The sequence below is a fragment of the Siphateles boraxobius genome, unplaced genomic scaffold, assembly GCF_051911475.1.
Source record: "Siphateles boraxobius isolate OS27281-9 unplaced genomic scaffold, OSU_SipBor_1 2, whole genome shotgun sequence".
Classification (NCBI taxonomy): Eukaryota; Metazoa; Chordata; class Actinopteri; order Cypriniformes; family Leuciscidae; genus Siphateles; species Siphateles boraxobius.
The window spans coordinates 9,240,720-9,264,535 of NW_027508810.1; the positions used below are offsets into that span (position 1 = coordinate 9,240,720).

A 23,816-nucleotide genomic window follows, 5' to 3' on the forward strand; every position below is an offset into this window, starting at 1 on the left:
ATACGATGAAAATAAGTTATTGTATTTTCGCATTCTGTTGCCATAATTCGGAACGGCACAAACGCGAACCATTTCTTGAACCATCGGTTCATTGAAACAAACTGTCCGAAAGAACCGGTTCGCGGAAAAGAACCGGACTCCCCATCACTACTATTTACCTTTGGCTACAACTGAGTTCCCACGGGACTTCAGCGCGAGACTACAGCTAGCCGTCTAAAACACTATTTAGGTGAATTTAAACAATGGTTGTTGCTAAACGCATCTTCTTCACATGTAAGGGCCCTGTTCATGTTGGACAGACATTTTAATTGCATTTTGTGTCTGTTAAGGGGCACAAAGACACTCTTTATGTATATGCCCCCATAACTGCCGTTTTAGCTGAGGGGGAGCTCTGGGCATTTGCGGGAACAGCTCCGTGTTGCAAGCACCAATCCGGTTCGTTTTTTTTTTTTTTTTCTATAGACAGTACTCACAAAGGTATGACGATCAAGATTAACTTAAAAATTGCCCGGAGTTCTCCTTTAAGTGCTAGAAGATTTCTATTGGGGCCCATATCTAAACAAACAACCATTTGATCAAGGAAGTTGAAATGTGGCATGCTTTTACACTGGTACGAGTGCCAACATTTCCAGATAAAAATACATTTTTATCACAACCTTTTTTCTCTCTTCACTTTCTTTTACTGTCTGTACTTGCAAAGTAAGGGATTACCTTGTCATCAAGTTGGTTAATCAAAAGTAGCTAAACCTTTCTGAGGTGTATGAAGCCTCCACATGATAAATCTGCCAACTTATGATTCACTGCGCTCGGGTGTACTTAGACTTATAATAAAAAAAAGGATTCTGAATTTTGCAACATTCACAGTTGCAAATTTTGTAACCTTACATTTCTCCACACCTCAGTAGAAGAACATCTGAGGAAAAGAAGAGAGACCACTCCCTCTGTGATTGTATATAAACACTTCCTGCAGAGGTCTGATTTAGTGACAGGACTCATCAAACTCAGTGATTTGATCTCACACAGCAGTTCTAAGTCATGGGTAAGTTATAAAATATCAGGTACTGCGTGTTTTTATCTGATATTGAATTATGAGGAACTTTTTGTGATTGTGTGCATAAATGTATTGTGTGCATAATTACTTAATGATTTAAAAAGCTTCAGGACATATTTTCCATGTTGTTTCTAGCATGCATTTATGGAGACGTCATGAAGATAGACACCACCGGTGCATCAGAGGTGACAGCAAAACAGGATAAATTAACCGTAAAGGGTGAGAATTAATGTCTGCATCCAACTACATGTACTTTTTTTAATTACCAAAATATGGAATATATATTAACAATAATTTAAACTAGGGGTTGAAGCCTCTAAAAAGCTGGCTGAGCATGATCTGACCCGGATGGAGAAATACAAGAGTATAATCACTAAAGTTGGCAAGGCAAAGAAGATGGACCCGGCTGTGATCGCGGGGATCATATCCAGAGAGTCCAGAGCTGGAAATTTACTGAAGAATGGATGGGATCCTACAGGCAACGGGTTTGGCCTCATGCAGGTTTAGATCTAATTTATTTGAAAATAATTCACAGATAGACTTTATGAGGTTCATATAAGAGTTTGCATAAAATAAGGTTCAAACTAAAGTTTTAGTCTAAACATAGTCCGAAGATAACTGTTAAGTTTAAGTTTTATAAACTAAAGTTTACTAATCACCCATGCAACAATTACCTTTTTTTTTCTTCCAGGTTGACAAACGCTACCACAGTCCAGCAGGTGCATGGGACAGTGAGCAGCATATCACACAAGCTACTGAGATTCTCATTGGCTTCATTAAAGACATTAAAGCAAAGTATTCCCAGTGGACTCAAGAGCAATGTTTTAAAGGTAAAAAAAATAAACAAAAAATTCTACTCAGAGAAACCACAGATGCATTTTGTTTCAGAAACTACATACATCAGATATATATCACCAAAGAAATGCAAAAAAAATATTATTTGATAGCTTTTCATAGATGAATATTGATGAATCAATTGATAAATAAATGTATTTACTTTGATGCATTAACTAAAAACCTTTATTATAAAACGTAAAAAAAAATTATTCTATATAGGTATTCAAAAATAAATGTAAATATAATGTCATTGTTCTGATTAAGTTCGTGTTTCATGTCTCAGTTATAGTATAATGTTTGTTCCAGGTGGAATAGCAGCCTACAACAAAGGTGTGAGTAGAGTCACTGCTCAGTATGAGAATATTGATGTGAAAACCTCACACCTTGATTACTCCAATGATGTTGTTGCCAGATCCCAGTGGTTCCGAAGCAAGGGTTACTGAAGAACAGCGGTTTCTCAGCTGTTAAACTCTAACATTTATTAAATAGACACAGTATTTTAACTTCACTTGATTACTCTATATTGCAGTTTATGTATTAGTATGATCAGTTAAATATACATACAGGTCAAAAGTTTGGGATAATTAAGATTTGTTAACGTTTTTGAAAAATGTCTTATGCTCAACTGCATGTATTTGATTAAAAATACAGTAAAAACTGTAATCTGAAATATTAGTATTACCATTTATAATAACTTTTTTCTATTGTAATACATCTTAAAATGTATTAATTATTATGATGAAAAAGCTGAATTTCCAGCAGCCATTATTTTTTGTTTCAGTATTTTTTTCTTTTCAGTAATCTATCCAAATTGCAAATGGCATTGCATATGGCATGATAAAATAAAATTAAAAATTCACTCAAATCATCATTGCTATGAACATTCTTTCCATATCCACATTAAAATGACCTCATATTCTACATTGCTCTTGGAAGTCAATAGTATCCAACTGGAGAGCTGTAAAATACATCCGTTTCTGACCAGCAGAGACAGGCCAGCAGGTTCAGTACACTAGAATGCTTTCATGCTAGGTTTGATTGCTTGGTTCAAAGCAAGCCCTCCCCTGCCTCCACTAGATTCTATTCAGACTCTGGTTTTGGGTCAGAGCTGTACAGTTTGCTATGCAGTTTGCTTTCATTGTGACTAGACTGGCTGGAAAGTATCTTTACACTGGGAATTCCAACATGGAATCTAGTTTCCCCTATTTGGACCAAATGGGTGGAGTTTGAAGGTTAAGTGAGACCTTAACTCTACCCCTAAACCTAACTGGGTCAAGCTCCACTTGATTTCAGCAGTACTGATTACAACATGATTACAATGGGAAATTTTCAAGCTTTGTTTCCAAATGTCCAAAGTACAGATACCGTGTCAATGGTGAAACTTTTAGATGCAGCCTCTTATGCAATGTCTCGTTCCCATTATCTCAGGGGATAACCGGGAAACAGGACAATTTAGCTGATAGGGACTTAATATTTATGTTAAAAGAGAATTTTGAAAGAAGCACTTGTTTTACGGTTGAACAAATTAATCGTCCAGCGCTCAATTGAACAGGCTGTAACTATCAACTTTGCAGCAGATATTAATATCCAAATTATAGTGAAAACACTATTTATTAGTATGGTAACTAGATAAGCAGTTTAAGACATTAAATTCATGAGCACATAACACAAGACACTTCTCTTTAACCCTTGTGTGGTGTTCATATTTTTGTTATTCAGCCAGTGTTCGTGGGTCTGGTGGACCTGCTGCATTTTGGGGGTTTTAATTCAACACAATCAAACAATTTTATGATAAAATACTCAACAGATGTTTACTTCATCCCAATTACAAGCAATATAAACAGCATATATGGTTAATATTTTCTCTTTACCTTTGTTAGATCACAATTAAGAATTAAAGTGCTACTCGTTTTTTTGTTTATTTTTTTACTAAAATTACATTAAAAAAATCAATTATAATCAAGATATGAGTAGAAAAATTCAACAAATTTACAAATGAAGCAAGGTTTTTCATAACTATTGACTTTTATTTATTTGAACTTCATTAGAAATTTAACCCATTCAGGTCAGTTTACACAACACAAGCTGAACACATACAGTAGCCATGTCAGTCTAGATGACACATCAGCCCCATTGAGCACATTGCCTTTACATTCCAGGCTATACAACACATGAGGGGCGGAGTTTTACTGTGTGTGTTACATATGTACTTCTTGCACTTGATGCATGTATATTGCATGTTATATATATATATATATTCTGATGTACAAACTGTATAATCTACTCCCTACACTAACCCCACCCCTAAACCTGCCAAACACAGAAAACGTTGGCATTTTTTGAATTACAAAAAACACCATGTAGTATGTTTTTTTTAAGCTGTTTGTTTTATGAGGACACAGATGTCCTCATAAACCATGTTTATGTTGTAATACCCATTATACACACCATATAAAGAACACAGAAACACACACACACAATAACAGCAGGCCCGGACAGAGTGAAGGTACACAGAACCTACAATTTTCACCACACTGGCAAAGCTTATTATTTATTATTATTTATTGTGTCCCGTGCCCAATTCACAGCTGGGATAGTATGAGAAAAGAAAGATTGGTTCCCGCAAGACAGAGGGTAAAATGTGCGGGAATGTGAGAGCAGACGGCGGCCGTGCTTGAATTTTGCAAGAATGTTGTGACCTTGTGTGGGAACGGCAGGTGCAGAAACACAAAACTCACACTCACACACACACACACACAAACACACACACACACACACACACAGACACACACACACTGACAGGAGGACCTACAGTTTCCACACTTTTATTAGCCGGAAGCATCAGGAAGCATGAAGTGCTCTAAAACTTCCTGGTAGACGGCTGCGTTGACCTTGGACCTCAGAAAACACAGTGGACCAACACCAACAGATGACATGGCACCCCAAACCATCACATAGGGGGCTTTTCCACTGGGCTCGTTTGCTGCGGTCCGAGCCCGAGCGCGTTTGTTCCCGGCGCCCCCCGCAGCGTTGGTCTGGTTTCACACTCAACTTGATTCTATCGAACTCTGGTGCGTTTGCGTGCATCTTACGTCATTGCAAACGTGCACGGCGCATGATAGAAAACACGACGCGGGTCAATATATTGTGTTTTTTATTAATTTGGTGCCATTATTCATAGCTGAGTAAACAACCCAGGTTAACTGTGTGTGTGTGTGTGTGTGTGTTTCGCATAAGCTGTTTTTTCCGCTGCTTGCAAATGGACTCTTTTGAGGAGACAGTGGATTTCCATTAATTTGTTGCCCTGATTGCACGCACTATGCGCGAATACACTGCAGACTCACTCTTGCTCGTATCCAGGGTAAATCTTCATCCCTTACGTGTGTTTTATTTAACTAAATACATCATAATCGACTAAAACGCATGCGCAGGATACTTTACTTCCTGAACAAGTGCGCACCCGAGTCCGTGTAGTTTTCACATACACGCGAATCGCAGCACGGTTCGGGAGCAACCGAACTCAGACCACCTCCTCCAGGTAGTCTCGGGTTCGGTACCCCAGTGCGCACCCGGGTCCCATGACAGGGTTCACATTAGCGATTTTTCATGCGAACCGTGCCCCGTTCCGAACTAAACTGCCAGTGTGAAAGCCCCCTTACTGTGGAAACTTTACACTGGACTTCAAGCAACGTGGATTCTGTGCCTCTCCACTCTTCCTCCAGACTCTGGGACCTTGATTTCCAAAGGAAATGCAAAATTTACTTTCATCAGAGAACATAACTTTGGACGACTCAGCAGCAGTTTTTGTCTTTAGTCCAGGTGAGACGCTTCTGACGCTGTGTCTTGTTCAAGAGTGGCTTGACACAAGGAATGCGACAGCTGAAACCCATGTCTTGCATACGTTTGTGCGTGGTGGTTCTTGAAGCACTGACTCCAGCTGCAGTTCACTCTTTGTGAATCTCCCCCACATTTTTGAATGGGTTTTGTTTCACAATCCTCTCCAGGGTGCGGTTATCCATATTGCTTGTACACTTTTTCTACCACATCTTTTCCTTCCCTTCGGCTCTCTATTAATGTGCTTGGACACAGAGCTCTGTGAACAGCCAGCCTCTTTAGCAATGACCTTTTGTGGTTTGCCCTCCTTGTGGAAGATGTCAATGGTCGTCTTTTGGACAGCTGTCAATTCAGCACTCTTCCCCATGATTGTGTAGCGTACAGAACTAGACTGAGAGACCATTTAAAGGCCTTTGCAGGTGTTTTGAGTTAATTAGCTGATTAGAGTGTGGCACCAGGTATCTTCAATATTGAATCTTTTCACAATATTCTAAGATATTAGTTACACAATATTTTCTGAGATACTGATTTGGGGGTTTTCATTAGTTGTCAGTTATAAGTTTTTTTTTTACGTTTGTTTTATTAGCTAGATATTTGAGTAAGTTGAAACCCAATACTTATGTTTAAAAGTGTAATTCAACAATTTCTCTCAAATAAATCCTGTCGTCACTGGCACGCAATACATTTTAGGCTAGGCAAGGCCACGAAGGAACCATCTGCTGTATCCTTCATTGCACAGGAAACGAAGGACGCATTTAGAAGCCGCATTTGAAAGAGCCTTCGAATTGGGCCGCCGTTACGGAATCAGCCTTCAAATGCATCTTTCGAAGGATGCAGCCTCTGAATTGAGACTAAAGTTTGAAGTTTGAGGCGAGGAAAGACTATAGAGTCGTTGACTGAAGCTTTGCAGCAAAAACTTGACTCAAGCCCTTTTCGGACGGACTAGTTTAAAGTAACACTATGTAGTTTTTCAACCTTCATGATATATTTCCAAGACCCTTGTGATGGTACATCGACTTACAATAGGTTAAATGGTCTGTATCGCTTTTACTGGCACTATGTAACTTCGGGTTTCGGGTAGTAACCGGAGCACAAAAATTCTACAAACTGTTGACTACAAAATTCGACTGCTTTACGGCATACATAGTTTTTCTTCGTTTGTGATGTCTTTCATAAAATCATGCATCATACTCTACCTTGTCTTTGGCCATTGTTGATTCAAAAGCCGGTGCTGGATAAACAGAGAGCGAGCGCGTGCGCGTGCGACAGTAGGCTGCGGTAGGCTAAATTATTTACGACAGCGGTAATGGACAATTCCGCTTCCAACCTGTAGGGCGACCGCAGAGGAAAAGTTCCTTGGTGTTGTTTTAAGTCCGTAAAGTAATTATCACCAGAGCTTCTCAGTGATTTTAGTCCCGTCCGAATGTGCATCTCAGTAATCATTACGGGCAATGTCAGTAAAGATTACGGCGAGTTTTACCTTCTGTAAAAAGTGACCTCAGGTAATACTAATCCCGTGCGAACAGACCTGCTGTAAATATGTACGTAAATATTCCGTAATTTCCTGTTTTAAAGTAGTTTTACACGGTTTTTCAAGTATGGAGGCACTTGAAAAAGCATTCAGTTGTGTTCTAGGCGGTGGGACAAGTCTGTTGCAAAACTTAAGTGTTTTCCACACACCATTCAGATCAAAGAGGTCAAACGCACTTTTTAGAGGCACAGAACTTCTTTTAGCGTTAGGTAAGTGCCTATTACCAACATTATTGAATCTAAAGTTAATTAATACATAGTTCGACCGGACATAACTGTTTTATATATATATAAATATAGGTTATATGTGTTTGCGCACGTGATATCAGGAAGCAATGTAATACTAACATGACGACAGGACGGTGACGACGGTGTGCAAATCGCGTTTCCCCTCCCACTTCTTCTGGTTTTACTGAGATCTCTTATCCCATCCGAATTGGCCATCATTATTACAATAATGGTCAATGGAAGAGAGTAAGATCAGTTTCCTTATCAGGTCAACATATGATGTTCTCCCATCACCACAGAACCTAAACCTCTGGGTAGGAGAGAATCCCTCTTGTCCTTTGTGTTCATCACCTGCCACATTAAGGCACATTTTGACAGGATGTAAGGTGGCTCTTAGCCAAGGTTGATTTACTTGGCGCCATGACCAAGTACTGCGATGTTTGGCTTTAGCACTGGAAGACAAGCGTAACATGACCAATAAGTTGCCACCTGTTCTAGCAAAACATTACACACAGAAGACAATATTCCTCCACCCAGGCGAGCAATCACCAAGAAAAGGTGTTAGAACCAATTCTCGCCCAGGACAACTAGAAGCTGCTAGGGACTGGAAAATGCTGGCTGATCTTGATCAGCGGAAGCAGAACAGCGAGGACGGAGAGTCCGGGTTTATCCAGTGGAAGTGGGTTGTCGAGGATTTGTGGCACACACTACAACCCGGTTCCTTAGAGACGTCGGATTCAGTGGCCAAGAGTTGCGTCGCACAGTAAAGAACTTATCTGAAGCAGCAGAAAGGAGCAGCAACTGGCTGTGGTTGAGACGGAAAGATTCTGGCTGGCAGTGTACTGGCCGCCGCGCTACAGTTTTGAAGAATTCTTGAAAAACTCAAAGAGTCTGTTGGTTTAGGTGTATAGTTTGCATAGTAGTTACAGTTATTGCGTCCTGTGTACAGCCTTAGTCAAACGGGTTGGCGTGTATGGTCGGGTTGCGGAGAGATTGTGGGTAGGTCACATGTGAACCTACAACAGCAACATCAGCAGCAGGAGGGATGTAAAGGTCAGTAAGCTGGGCTGAGTTGAGTGGGGGACGGAGGGGGGTGACTCTGGGACGCCAGAGTCACTGTCGAGCCCTCTTGAGGTGTCGTGGGCTAGTCGACGAAACACTGAGGACGGAAGGTGCCCACTTGAAGACCCTAGAGATGTCCCCTACTCAGCTCAATCCAGATGGTTGTCATGCTGATCCACTGGGGAGACCGCACTGTGGTTGCAGCCGTTGTGTGTGCTGACGCGCCAAATACACTGCAGCCCTTAACACCAGACAGAAGGAGATTCACATCACCAGATGGAAAGAGGCGTAAATGGATGGAGAAGCATAGGTTACTGTAAAGCTACGTCTTAGTTGGTGCTTATCTTGGCGAAAGTTGAGTACAAATCAGCATGAAGTTTTAGCATCTACTCTCGTGTAATGGAAATCACACATCCTGTGGTAAATAAAGAATATAGTCGCAGTAATTAATTTACCAAAAAGAAAAAAACTAAACAAAACTCTAATAAGTAAAGGTAAACCACAGAAGGGAGTGGAAAACCACAAAATAATGCAAATAGAACTGATTAATCACAACTGAAACAGATGGTGGTGGTGGTGGTGGTAGTGGTGATGGTGGGGAAGGAGTGTTGATGTCCATAGTGTAGCAGGAAGGAGGGTCCAGTCCTCCAATAGGCAGAGTCCATCTGGGAGCTAGACTAGGGTGAAGCCAGGGGGCAGAAGACCAAGGCAGAGTCAGCAAGGCTGGAGAGCAAAGCTTGGAGGACCAAGGTGGACAATAAGGCCGCATTTGAGCCAAATGGTTGTGAGACTTGAACTGAGGTCTAGATTCCTTCGACCACATTTGGATGGGCTGGCCCAGGGACCGTGGTCTCGCAAGTGGAGTAGGAGGGTTGAGGAGAGTTGGTGGATCCAGAGGATGAGGCGAAGTCAAGAGCCTGGGGAGACCTAGAGGAGGCAAAGACAGGGCCAGTGAACTGGATTAAGCCAACAGAGGGTAAGGAGCCTGGAAGCCAGGCGGAACCAGTAGAGGAGGCGGAGCCAGATAGCTGGGCTGAACCAAAGGAGGAGGCAGAGTTACTGTTACAGAATTACAGAGTTACTAAAGAAGCTTGCAGGCTGGGCGGGCGGGACCACCGAAGATGAAGGACCTTGGAGGCTATGTATATTGTTTGAGTGTATGACAACTGAGTGTGGTTCTACAATAAACAAATAAATCTAACTCGTAACATAAAAACAACATAAATGTGCAATTAACCTAAACAACTAAACAAAAAAATTTGAGTCATGACAGCTCTATACAACAATTAACAAAATTAATTTTTGCCGTAGCTCAGAATATACCCATCAAGGTCCTAGATGAAATAGCGGGGTGATATAGTGCTGAATTATGAAATGAACAGGATGTAAAACCTCTTTGCGGTAGTGGCTCAGTGGTTCATGTACGTTGTCTACAAACCAGAATGTTGGTGGTTCCATCCCCAGTTCCACATGACCAAGTGTCGAGGTGTTCATGAGCAAGACACCTAACCCCAGCTGCTCCTGACGAGCTGAATGGCGCCTTGCATGGCTGACACCGCTGTTGGAGTGTGAATAAATGGGTGAATGTGAGGCAATATGTAAAGCACTTTGGTGGCCATGGGTCTGTTAAAGCGCTATATAAATGCAGTCCATTTACCATTTGTCCAGGTTGTCACATATTCTGAGTCTGCCACCCTCTCTGATCAGGTCAGAGTCTATTTCATTTTCAGGTGGAAGTTTTATCAGTTGACTGCTGGTTGGGAGAATCTTTGCAACCCTGAATACCCACTGCGCAATGTGACGTCGGAGTGACGTCCAAAAATGACATGGAAAAGACGTCACTCCGACGTCACATTGTGCAGTGGGTAGTGGTGCGAGATCTTCAAAAGGCATTTTTGATGCTCCCGTTTCACAGGGTGGCCTTTTCGGCGACACTGTCAAGGAGTGTGCCCAAAAGTTCTCGGCAGTCCAGAAGCAGGCTGAGGCAATCAAGAGCCTGCTCTGAAATGCTACCAGGCCATCGTAAGCTGCCCCTCAGCATACTCGTCATACTCTTTTAGCATACTCTCATACTCTTTTTTCGACGTCTACCGCACGTCTAATGTTGACGTCGGTGGGACCTCCGTGTAAGGGCTATTTATAGTCCAAAAGTGGTCGTTTGTGGACGTCTTTTCAACATCAAATGTAAACTTACTTTACCCGTAATTTCTATACAACTTCTATAACTGTAGTCCTATGTTTCAAGAGGGTGGAGGACATGTTCTCTGTACCATACAAAGGTGTAATGCATTTCCAATTCAAATTAGCTGCTGAGCTAAACAAAGCTACAGGAAAATAAAATGGCATAGAAAACATGTACTCCACCCTCTGGAAACATGGGACTACATACAACACTATACACATACAAATAAATCACAATTCAATATCGCCATTTCCATCTTTATTCAAAAATAAAATTCCCTGAATGGCATCAGAAGGGCACCAGACATATTAAGCACCATGTACAGTGGAGGCAGAATTATGAACAAATAATTAGATTGTAATTAAACTCTTTTAATTCAAGTCCTGTAGTCTTGGCTCATCAGGGCGTAGTGAATCCTCCACCTCCAAGTCTTTGCAGCGCGTGCTTGAGGTGCTCAGACACGTTCACCTTGATGTACTCCTCAGTGGCTGTGGAATCGAACTTCATGATCCCTTCTGCACAAGCAGAAATAGACAAATGATTTAGATATGGAAAGGCAATCTGCAGTCATACACCCAAGTCCCCACATGTTTAAGCAAAAATATGTTTCCTGTGCATCCACTATCAGTACTGGATTAAAGCAAAGCCATCTCCACAACTGTTAACTGTAACAATTACGCTGTCAAGAAGGGACAAAGCAGACTGTACTTTTTTAGAAAGCTTAGATGTGTTTAATGTGTGCATTTGAATGTTAAGTGTTTTATCAGCCTGTTGTGCTTAGTGCAATTTACAAAAGCTGGTTCTGTGCTTGCAAACACATTGGACTCCATAGAAATTACTATTGAGAAGAGTTTTGCACAAAAAAAAGTTTTATATTCTGGATAATACAACACATCCACTACATGTTCTACTTGTCAGAGAACAGACTGTTCAGTTGGAGGCTGCTTCAGCTTCAATGTAATAAGGACCGCCACAGGAAGTCATTCATACCCATTGGTATAACAGTTTGTAATGACTCACACCTTTGTGCCGTGAGAGGAGAATAATATTTTGAGAGAATTGTGACTATTATTTACCATCTTTTACTTTCAACTTTGCTGTCTTTTGTTTCTTTCTTAATGCTGTAACACCTCTTGTGGATGAATAGTCTACCAAGATAGATAATTGGCATTGCTTTTTTTAAAAGTCAGAAGGGAAGGAAATGTTTTGTCCAAAGTTAATTATAGATTGGTCAACATGAAACTTGGGCTTACCTTGTATTGCTCTATAAAGCTTTGTTCCCTCTAAAGGGCGTTTCCCCCTTTTCCCCTTGCCCTTCAAATTAAATTTGGCCATGAGGCTCTTGGTGAAGAGCCAAAAGAAAAATAAATTTCATTAAATTAAAGTGAAGGATATATGTAGGAACAACATTACAAATGCACTAAACCCTTTACAGTAGTTGATCAGTCCCCCCTAGGGTGTTCATCCTTTTATCCCTCTACTTATCTCCTTGTCAAGAACAGCTGGTCTATCTCACAATGCATCTGGTAATGAACTTGTGTTTTCATTTAAATTTTACCTATTCTGACATGCTCAGAAAGAAGGCAAATGAGAACATGCAAAAAATGTTGTAGACACCTGTCCAACACTTTGTGGACACAGTCCTTGGTGCTCTGCCCACCAATTCTTGAAATTTGCAGCACCTGTTGAAATAAGTCCATAATAAAGTTGACTGACACTCCCCAGAGGAATCTAACAATGTGCGAGTGCACTGTATTATTTTATTCTAGACTATCCATTACTTCCAGACTTGTAAAACCTACCAGGGTATCAAAGGCCTGTGCATCAGAGAGGTGTTGCTCCTGTAACTCAAAGTCCTTCATGGTGTCAATCCTCTCTATATGGACAGCTGAAGAGGCAGGCTGCGTTTCCTTCAGGCGATGGCGGATGTCGACTAGTAGGCTCAGGACCTTTTTCTGGAACACTGAACACACATTTGTTGATGATTACAATGCTCCAATAAGAATAGCAAGGTTATCTAGCTCACAATTGTTTTTGTAATCAGCTTCAGCGTTTGTTAGAAGTACAGCAGTGTTGGAGAAAGAAACAAAAGTCCATAGAAATTTAATCATCTGACATGATAGAAACCAAGCCAAGGCTATAATTGAAAAACAGTTTTTGTGGACAGAGAGAACAGTGCAAGAAGAGAAAAGGTGGTACTATTAAAAGTGTGTTCTCCACTGCCAATAGATCAATACTTACCACCCCAAGGCAATGGGAAGGCCCATCTCCCAGTCTCAGTTACTGCATCTGCATCTGCACCACAAAATAAAATCTGTTTTAGAAGGTGTCAAATGATGAAACTGAACAGATTTATTAGAAAATAATAATAAATCCAAAATGTCCAAATTAGTTTAGTTCTGTTTATTTGACGGGCCTGTACAAAAGAAAAGAGGATGAGATAACATGTACCTTGTTTAGGTGCTTTATCTTTTAACAGGGAAGGACACCTCACTCCTAAAGGTGATGATACACAGGGCAACTTTTTGAGCAATGTTGCTGGGCAATGTTGCCATCAATGGGCAACCAGGTGAGACATAGGACCCACAATCGATCTAAATTATCCAGATAGAAATGTACTGCCCATTTTCAATGGGAAAGTGCCGAAGCAACAATCGCTTGGCAAGATTGCCCAGTAACATTGCTCAAAAAGTTGCCCTGTGTATCATCACTTTTAGAGCACCTGAGAGACAAAAGAAAAGTTTGTTAAACACCTTAAAGTTTTCATTCTCCATCACACAACAGTTAAATGATTAATTCACTTTCAAAAAAAAAATCCTGATAATTTACTGTAAATAATTTATAAGGATAAGACCCTTATTTCTCGACCCTTATTTCTCGTGTATACTTTGAAGCTGCATTGAGACTGATATTTGAACCTTCTTTAAACATTTGAACCTTCTTTGAACATTTGAATAGTTGCCATTGAAGTCCATTATATGGAGAAAAATCCTGGAATGTTTTCCTCAAAAACCCTTAATTTCTTTTCGACTGAAGAAAGACATGGACATTTTGGATGACATAGTGATGTGTGCGTAAATTATCAGGACATTTTTATTTGAAAGTGAGCTAACGTTAATCCTTTAAGAGTTGCAATGTTACAAACTAAGATATCCTAGAGAATACAAGCACATTACTCGCTTTGAGTTTGTATGACCCCGATATTTTTACATGTATGTCCCCGTATACAGACGCTAGCTAGTTAGCAACAAGCTAGTCAGTCAGAACTCCATGCCATGCTGCTAGTTTGCAATATGGCATTGCTATACATGCAGTTTAGAGTCCCAAATTGTTCAAATTGGCATGTTCTCTCGTGGACAGCAAAAAAAACATCGAAACTGAACATAAACCAAGAGCAGGAAGCAAAACGAAAAATACTGCCGACTGCCATTAAAGGGATAGTTCGCCTAAAAATTAAAATTCTGTCAGTATTTACTCACCCTCATGTTGTTCCAGCCCCGTAAGACCTTCGTTCATCTTCGGAACACGAATTAAGATATTTTTGATGAAATCTGAGAGCTGGATCACTCCTCCATACTCCTCCATAGGCTTGTTCAGGGATTGAAACTTGCCAGTCCCGAAAAGTCATTAAAGACATTGTTAAAATAGTCCAAGTGACTACTGTGGCTCAATCTTAAGTTTATCAAGCGACAAGAATACTTTTTATGCGCAAAAACAAACAAAAATAACGAATTTATTTCAACTATTCATTTCCTTCTCTGTTGGCCTCGAGTCAGTTAGCGTAGTGTGATTGCGTAGAGCTACGTCACACGTAGGCTCACTATTGGCCGACGCTGGTCATGTGGGTGATGCGTGTGACGTACAACAACAGAAGCTTACACTATAAATGTATAGTTGAAATAAATTCGTTATTTTTTTTGTTTTTTGCGCACAAAAAGTATTCTCGTCGTTTGATTAACTTAAGATTGAGCCACTGTTGTCACTTGGACAATTTTAACGATGTCGTTACTGACTTTTCGGGGCCGGCAAGTTTCAATCCCTGAACAAGCCTATGGACTAGTATTGAGGAGTGATCCAGTTCTCAGATTTCATCAAAAATATCTTAATTCGTGTTCCGAAGATGAACGAAGGTCTTACGGGGTTGGAACAACATGAGGGTGAGTAAATACTGACAGAATTTTCATTTTTGGGTGAACTAACCCTTTAAGGCTAACACCCTTCACCATTCGTGGCTGTAATCACAGCAGGTTGAAAGTTTAACACAATAACGCTAACGTTAAACTACCTAACACATACACATGGACATAGAATTCCCTAGGCTGACCGAACTTACCTTCAATTTAGAGGAAATGATGGGTTCACCAGCGATCCAGGTTGAAAAACTGTGCCGTCATTTTGAAATACTTGAACCAGACTGTAAAAAGGCTTTAACACGTCGAATGATCACGCCAAATGCCTGGCATGTCGCCTCGGCCAATCAGATTTGCGTTTACTGGTTGGGTTATGATGATGTGCTGCCTCGGCCAATCAGAGTGACGTTGACTGGTTTTGACTCTGGTTGAAATCCAAAGCCCTTGATAGAGCTGTCCTTGACTTTTCTACTGCTGTTGGTTCTTTTTAAGTTAGGAATACGGTGGATAAGCCTAATATAGGCTACCATGAAATTATTTTCTGAACTATAATATCCCACAAATTGCATTTCCAAATAAATAAACAGATATATGCAAAAATGCATATATGCAAAAATAAATAGCTTGATTAGGCTACTTAAAATAAATAAACCAGTTAAAGAAAAACAGGAAAATTAAAATAAATAAATAAATAAAAACCATGGCCTATACTGAATAAATAATAGGCATATTTAATAGGCACATAAATAGTGTTTGTTTATAAATAATATCTGAAGTGTTTATATATATATTCATATATATTAATCATGTTGATAACAACAATGTTGATATATTTGTAAAAATATATATATTACATATTAATCATGTACATTTACTGCACCTGTCATAGACGACCAAATAACGTCCAAAAAAAATTACCCAGTTCAGGTCAAATGTTGAACGTCCAAGTTGGGTCATGGTTGGACGTCCAAATACTGGACCTAGTTTTGACGTCGAATAGAGGTCCAGAATTGGTCATGGACCGACGGACCTAATATAGACATGATCTGCACGTCTATCCGACGTCCAATATTTAGTGGGTAAGGTTTAGCCATGGGACACTTCTCAACCACCATGGTGAACATCATCCGGCCAGGGGCCTGCACTGTGGCTTGATCAAGGTCAGTTATCATGCACAGTTCCTGCATCAACCAAGCCTGCCATCACAATTCTGTGAATTACACTGCGCAAATCATAAGTAATACCCACCAGATAAAGAAGGGTTGGTTCTCCACAGAACATAAAATATTCATTTTATTTTATTTTATTTTTCGTGTTCGCATTTATGAGGTAAAAACAATGCAAGGACGTGACAGTTCTCAGTTACGGACGTGACCGCTCTGAAGCGTAAATAAAAGACTGTTTTAAAACTTTCACAGAGACCTTGTCACAGTATGGGTTTGTGTTTTCCTGGTTCACCACTAGAGGTCCTCTTTCCCCACGGTGTCAATCACATTAGAAACTGCATTTCCCACAATCCTTGTCTGTTCTCATCATTGTTCATTGCACCCAGCTGTCACCCATCATTATTGTTAGTCTGTGTGTATAAGTACCCTGCTTGTTTAGTGTTTGTTACGGAGTCATTATCTATTATCACACCATGTCTGAGGTCTGTTTCTGTCTGCTCATTGTTCTTTGTGTTTTGGATTGCTTATGTGGATGTTGACCCCTGCCTGGACTGTTTTGTGAGTAAGTGATTTCCCTATTAAAAACTTGCTGCATTATTGGATCTTCTGTGTTCCTTGAGTGTGGATCGTGACAGACCTCAAACAGAAGACACAAAGCCTTTCTTTAAAGTGAATTTTGTATTTTAATCAATGTTTCATCAAACAATTGCCTGGATTTAATAAATAAGTAAATATAGCAGACAATAGATAATCATGACACGGAGACGCTGCGCGTGAACTGGAGCGCGTCTCATAAATTAACCGAAACTCAGCGTATAAGGTAGCCTACTTCACTGACCTGAAAAATATATCTATATTGAAATGTCTACTTGTAAACAGAACAATTCAAAACGAAAGAAAACGGACTGCTCTCTGCTTATGAAATGTGCATTTTTTTCTGGCACATTCACTACTGCGAAGATCGTGAGTCAGCAACGTCAACTTCATTTTTATTAATAAACATTTAAAATGTCTCCTTGCTATATTTGACATATTCATAATCACTGCTTTTGCTGGTTCTTTGTGACCGATTTTAGGTGCTATATCTGCAGTGCTGCCGCCACCCTTACATCATGTTACGTGAACGCGTCACCGTCACCACCGCATCAAAAACATCATTGCGTGATAAACACGCACTCCTGTAAAAAATAAATCGCTATAGGCTACAAATATATCAGAAGCTGCCATTTAGTCTATATTTACAAACTTGGACACCACACGCGGCTAGACTGACCACGAACAGGTAACTTAGCCTACTTGCATTTTTCATTCGTTAATGTCTTGTGGTCTTGGTGTGTGTTTTTTTACAATTAAAACTAAAAGTGTGTTGTAACGCAAGCGTAACTGAACATGTACTGAGTAAAATATTACTGAAAATTGATTAGTAATGCCTTAAACTACTGCGTTACAGCAAAAAGTAATGTTACTGTAATGCATTACTTTTGTAACACGTTACTCCCAACACTGGCTGTCAAGTGGACAAACTCAAGCCTAAGGTTTTGAAATGTTGACAATATCCAAGTGTTCTTATTACTGTATAGATTTCATACTCCATTGCTACAGAAATGAGCCTGTTGTTCAAATGAACCTGATTATGTGAAGTAAACTTTCTTTTACTTTTTTTTGTACTGATGTGATGACCAGTTTTAGTGCTAGTAAGCCTATTTAGTGGTGCGGATTAATTCAGGTAGGACATTGACTGTGTACACATTTTATTTTGTGTATTATGAGGTGGTCTGTGAAAATTCTTGATTACAAATAGTGGTCCACACACACAAAAAGTTTGAAAACCCCTGGCTTAGTAGACTTGCAGGGCGCTATCACATGCACGGCAGAGATGGCCTGACCAGCAGCACTATAAGCCCCAGAGCTGCTGTTGTCTCACAGGCACTAGATGGGAGCTGCGGATGGGTGCCACCACCAGGTAGCAGCGCATTGCGGGCATGCACAACAACTGCACACTCCACCTGCGAAATCCCCACGAACCTCCCGACCGCCCGACTATGGAGGGTAGCAAGAGAGCAAAAACTTTTTAAGCCAATTTTGGCATCTTTGGCGTTCCTTTTTTTTTTTTGCCACCAATATGCTTCCATACTGCCAAAGTTCTTCACGCACATCCGGGAAGAAGGCAAGGTGCCTGGGCAAGGCGATGTTTGTGTCAACAGACAACAGCACAAAGCTCAGATTCAGCATGAGCACACAGTGGGAAGCTTAGCATGCCATGACAACCCATACTGAATAGCAGGAGGTCCACGGGGATTTTGCCTGTCGGATACCTCTCGCTGAGATCCTCGATCTCCCAACAGTCTCAAGCAGACCCACGGCTGTGCTTTTACACACATGCAGCGGCTGGTCAACAGCAGAGGGGAAAACCTCTGCCGAATGCGAAAAAAACAGCATGTGAAAACATGAACCACCCAGCGATTGTGGCCGTCAGATAAGGACAGGAACGATGGCAAAAAAAAAAATTTGTAGGTGGAATAACATCTTTAAAAACATGTCGTGTCACACCCGTGTTTGCTCTTTTTAGGGCAATAAGCTCTTTAAGTGCTGAAGCGCACAGGGAAATGGGAAACGGCCGCAGCTCAGCTTCAAGTATTTAGTGCAGTATGCAAGAAAAGCTATTTTAGGCTGTCATTGAAACAGCAGGAAATGCTCTCGAAGATTCACAATTCACGGGTACGTTCCGACGTGACGTCGAACGTGACCGTCTGAAAGTAAACAAAAGTTGTGTTACCATTAGTTAATGCACTGTGAAATAACATGAAGGACTGTATTTTTATTTACTAACGTTAACAAAGATTAATGCATACTGTAACAAATGTACTGTTCATCGTTAGTTCATGTTAAACATTAACTAATGTTAACAAATGAGACCTTATTGTAAAGTTTTACCCAATAATTCAATAAAATGACTTAATCTGGCTTTCTATTCTTGGAAAGTGCTAGAAGACGGCTGCTATTTCTATTGGGGCACACAACTAAACAAATCGTACAAGCATTTGATCAAGGAAGTTGAAATGTGGCATGCTTTTACACTGGTACGAGTGCCAACATTTCTAGAAAAAAGTACTTTTTCCCACAACCTTTTATTTCTCTTTACTTTCTTTTCCTGTCTGTACTAGCAAAGTCTTTTCACTTGTCATGAAGTTGGTTAATCAAAAGTAGCTAAACCTGTTTGAGGTGTAATGAACATCCAACTGATAAATCTGCCAACTTACAGTATTGATTCATTGCACTTGGGTGTGCTTGGACTAATAATAAAAAAAAGGATTTGAAATTCCTAAAAACATTCACAGATGCAAATTTTGTAACCTTACATTCCTCCACACCTCAGTGGAAGAGAGACCACTCCCTCTGTGATTATATATAAACACGTCCTGCAGAGGTCTGATTTAGTGACAGGACTCATTAAACTCAGTGATTTGATCTCACACAGCAGTTCTAAGTCATGGGTAAGTTATAAAATATCAGGTACTGCGTGTTTTTATCTGATATTGAATTATCAGGAACTTTTTATAGCATTGCATAATGTGCATACAGTATAATTACTTAATGATTGAAAGAGCTTCAGGACATATTTTCCATGTTGTTTCTAGCATGCATTTATGGAGACGTCATGAAGATAGACACCACCGGTGCATCAGAGAAAACAGCAAAACAGGATAAATTAACCGTAAAGGGTGAGAAGAATGCATGACTGCTTAGACCTCACATCTGACTTTTGTATGATTGGATGATTTAAACTTGTTATAGGGGTTGAGGCCTCTAAAAAACTGGCTGAAGTTGATCTGACCCGGATGGAGAAATACAAGAGTATAATCACTAAAGTTGGCAAAGCAAAGCAGATGGAGCCGGCTGTGATCGCGGGGATCATATCCAGAGAGTCCAGAGCCGGAGCCGTTCTGAAAGACGGGTGGGGCGACCATGGCAATGGATTTGGTCTCATGCAGGTTGGTTAGAGGAATAGATCTAGCCTATTTCCAAGTCATAAGGTAACATTTAACATACTAAACAGAAGCTAAAGCTGATATCCCATGCAATATATTTTGACATCAACAAGGAAACGTTGCAAATAATAAGCAGAGAATGTTAACCCATTTCTGAACATTTCTAATTGTTCTCTTCTTTGATGGTGTTTCTTTCAGGTTGACAAACGCTACCATACTCCAGCAGGTGCATGGGACAGTGAGCAGCATATCACACAAGCTACTGAGATTCTCACTGGCTTCATTAAACAAATTAAAGCAAAGTTTCCACAGTGGACACCAGAGCAATGCTTTAAAGGTAGGCTGTATTTACTCAAAAGATAAATAAAGATAAATAGCATTACAAAAAGACTAATAAATGCAGATAGCACAGGTAGCATACATCTCTAAGATGCCTGCTAAAGAGCACTTAATTTGGAAAACATCTGATAACCGTCTTAGAAAAAAGCAGTTTTACACTCTAAATCATGAACATCTTAAAGTCATTTTCTAAATGTCTACTTAACATTTGATTGGAAATGTCTAAGAGACATATTGGAGATGAGCAAACACTCTAAAGAAATCTTGCAGATGTAAATGCACAATGCAGACATCAAATAGACGTCTCCATGATGTAGCCTACGTGTGCTATCAGGGAGTTCATCGCTCAACTTTCATGTCGTAGTATCATGTTTGTTCCAGGGGGAATATCAGCCTACAACGCTGGTGTGAAGAACGTCTGTACATACGAGCGCATGGATGTGGGCACCACAGGAGATGATTACGCCAATGATGTTGTGGCCCGAGCCCAGTGGTTCAATAGCAAGGGTTACTAAAGAACGCAGTTATGAACCCGTAAAACCTTACATTTCTGAAAAGAGCACAACAACTCAAGATGGTCAACAGGTCCTCATTTTTAATATTAAACCTGTTTTGGAATGATTGCTGATAGGCTATCGCCTAGCTTTTAAGAGTTTGGGCCGCTTTCAAAACAATTTCCTGTGATAGTATCTGATGAAATAAAGTCATTTATTTACTTAAATCGTGTGTTTATTGTTTATCACATCACACCACTTTCTAAACCAGCGGTTCTCAAAGTGTGGGGCACCCCACTGGTGGGGAATAGAGACGTGAAAGGTGGGGCGCACCAAACGGGAGGACATTTTCCTTTTTATGCCTTTATATCTTTATTCGTTCATGGCGAGTTTGCATCGTCAACTTCATCTTTGCAGCAACACAGAAAACTACGGCGGCCGAGAGAGCTCAACGTGCTGCAACTTAAGAAAACGCACGCAAATAGTAAAAAATGCATGCAAATAGTAAAAAACACCTGCAAATTAAGAAAAGATCTTCATCAGTTTCACAACACACGTGTGCTCCAAATACTCACAGCACAACCAAATACAGAAACACGCTGCAAAAGTTCACAACACAACCAAATACAGAAACACGCTGCAAAAGTTCACAACACAACCAAATACAGAAACACGCTGCAAAAGTTCACAACACAACCAAATACAGAAACACGCTGCAAAAGTTCACAACACAACCAAATACAGAAACACGCTGCAAAAGTTCACAACACAACCAAATACAGAAATGTGCTGCAAAAGTTCACAACACAACCAAATACAGAAATGTGCTGCAAAAGTTCACAACACAACCAAATACAGAAACACGCTGCAAAAGTTCACAACACAACCAAATACAGAAACGCGCTACAAAAGTTCACAACACAACCAAATACAGAAACGTGCTGCAAAAGTTCACAACACAACCAAATACAGAAACGCGCTACAAAAGTTCACAACACAACCAAATACAGAAACGTGCTGCAAAAGTTCACAACACAACCAAATACAGAAACACGCTGCAAAAGTTCACAACACAACCAAATACAGAAACGTGCTGCAAAAGTTCACAACACAACCAAATACAGAAACACGCTGCAAAAGTTCACAACACAACCAAATACAGAAACGTGCTGCAAAAGTTCACAACACAACCAAATACAGAAACGCGCTACAAAAGTTCACAACACAACCAAATACAGAAACGTGCTGCAAAAGTTCACAACACAACCAAATACAGAAACACGCTGCAAAAGTTCACAACACAACCAAATACAGAAACGTGCTGCAAAAGTTCACAACACAACCAAATACAGAAACGTGCTGCAAAAGTTCACAACACAACCAAATACAGAAACGTGCTGCAAAAGTTCACAACACAACCAAATACAGAAACGCGCTGCAAATAACACAGACCACAACGGAAATGTTTCCGGGGGAACCAAATAAGTGACGAACCCGTCTGGGACGTGCGTACAGCTCAAAATTCTACTTTTATTTTATTTATTTTAATTTAGTTTTTTTCGCAAAACATACAGAGATTACATTTGTATGACATACAACTTGTATACAATATACAAAATGTATTAACATGTTCAATGTCATCAGAATACAAATAAGAAAAGATAATAAATAAAAAAGATAAAGAACATGAAGGAAAGATGTTAATCTATACATCAGGTGTACTGTACAAATTGTTTCATGTTATGTTTAAATTTTCATAAAGAAATGTTTCATAAGAAATGTTAGGTAATGTTGGGTAAAATTGAGACACTGACGCATATTTAAAAAAAATTGTAAAGTAAAAATAAAAAAATACATTTATTTGCAACCGTTATGTTAACAGCATTATATCAGAGAATTTCTAATAGAAGAGAATTGGCACTGTCTGGTAAGTTCCGGTTTCTGGACTGGCTGCAGTAACACGTCTCTGTCCATGCGGGGGTACTCGCAGGCGAGTGCAGAATGAATGGAAGTCTATGGGAAATTCACCCCCAGAAATCCACTTTTCTCAGGATGTAATTTTTTGAAAGTTGAATTCAAAAGGGGGGGCTAAGATAATACACTCTATACACGCAAAATTGCATTTTTATGTTCACTTACCGGTATCTGTTCTAAAAATCCGTTCAAAAATGTGATGACGTCACATAATAGCAGATTGCTAGCATGTTCCGGCCAACAACGACTTAACCTGTAAGAAATCAAAAGGACATTCGACTTTTGGACTATAATCTATATTGAACTGGCAGAATCAACAATAAAATCTACGTTGATTCATCAACAAGCAGGAGAAAGGGATACATTTAGCCGTCTAGCTCCATAGACTCCCATTGATTCTGCACTCGCCCACAATCACCTCCAGTGGAATTCTAATGGAACTGCAACCAAGATGATATACAATGGGGGAAGTGCCAAGGCTCTCCTCTCCGTTAGACGGGCTCTGATTCGTTGTCATGGGAACACCCCAGGTGAAAATAATGAGGAAATTACAATGTCTTTCGTTTCTCCCTTCATCAAGTGCGTTCCAAACGGCTACAGTACATAATGGCACACTAGTGCCAAGCTCACTCCAAAGTCCCACTTGAAGAGCTCTGCCGTCTGCCCTTCGAATGGAGTAGGGCATAGGGATGCTCACAAGCAATAAGCACGTCCCAGCCGGGTTTGTCACTTATTTGGTTCCCCCGGAAACATTTCCGTTGTGGTCTGTGTTATTTGCAGCGCGTTTCTGTATTTGGTTATGTCAGAGCCGGTCCGAGCCTTTTGGGGGCCCTAAGCACAATTTGATTTGGGGGCCCCCTCCCACTACGCAAAGTCACCTGTGCTTGACGATTATTGACACAAATGTCACGCAATAATGATACATTATAAATGAATACAGTGAGGTTATGTAATAATAGAAAATAAATACTTAATAAAAAAATAGATGCCTACTTAAAAA

General features: G+C 40.1%; 2 protein-coding genes across 2 annotated transcripts; both read left to right on the forward strand.

Moving 5' to 3' along the window:
* The first annotated feature begins 900 nt into the window (after positions 1-900).
* Positions 901-2,756, forward strand: LOC143744337 (lysozyme g-like). The gene is made up of 5 exons (XM_077235759.1): positions 901-1,039; positions 1,187-1,270; positions 1,356-1,552; positions 1,743-1,881; positions 2,195-2,756. Exons 1-5 carry the CDS (start codon positions 1,036-1,038, stop codon positions 2,329-2,331), a joined length of 561 nt encoding a protein of 186 aa, XP_077091874.1. The 5' UTR covers positions 901-1,035; the 3' UTR covers positions 2,332-2,756.
* Positions 2,757-19,350: 16,594 nt separating this feature from the next.
* Positions 19,351-21,069, forward strand: LOC143744338 (lysozyme g-like). The gene is made up of 5 exons (XM_077235760.1): positions 19,351-19,514; positions 19,659-19,742; positions 19,816-20,012; positions 20,208-20,346; positions 20,730-21,069. Exons 1-5 carry the CDS (start codon positions 19,511-19,513, stop codon positions 20,861-20,863), a joined length of 558 nt encoding a protein of 185 aa, XP_077091875.1. The 5' UTR covers positions 19,351-19,510; the 3' UTR covers positions 20,864-21,069.
* The last annotated feature ends 2,747 nt before the right edge of the window (positions 21,070-23,816 follow it).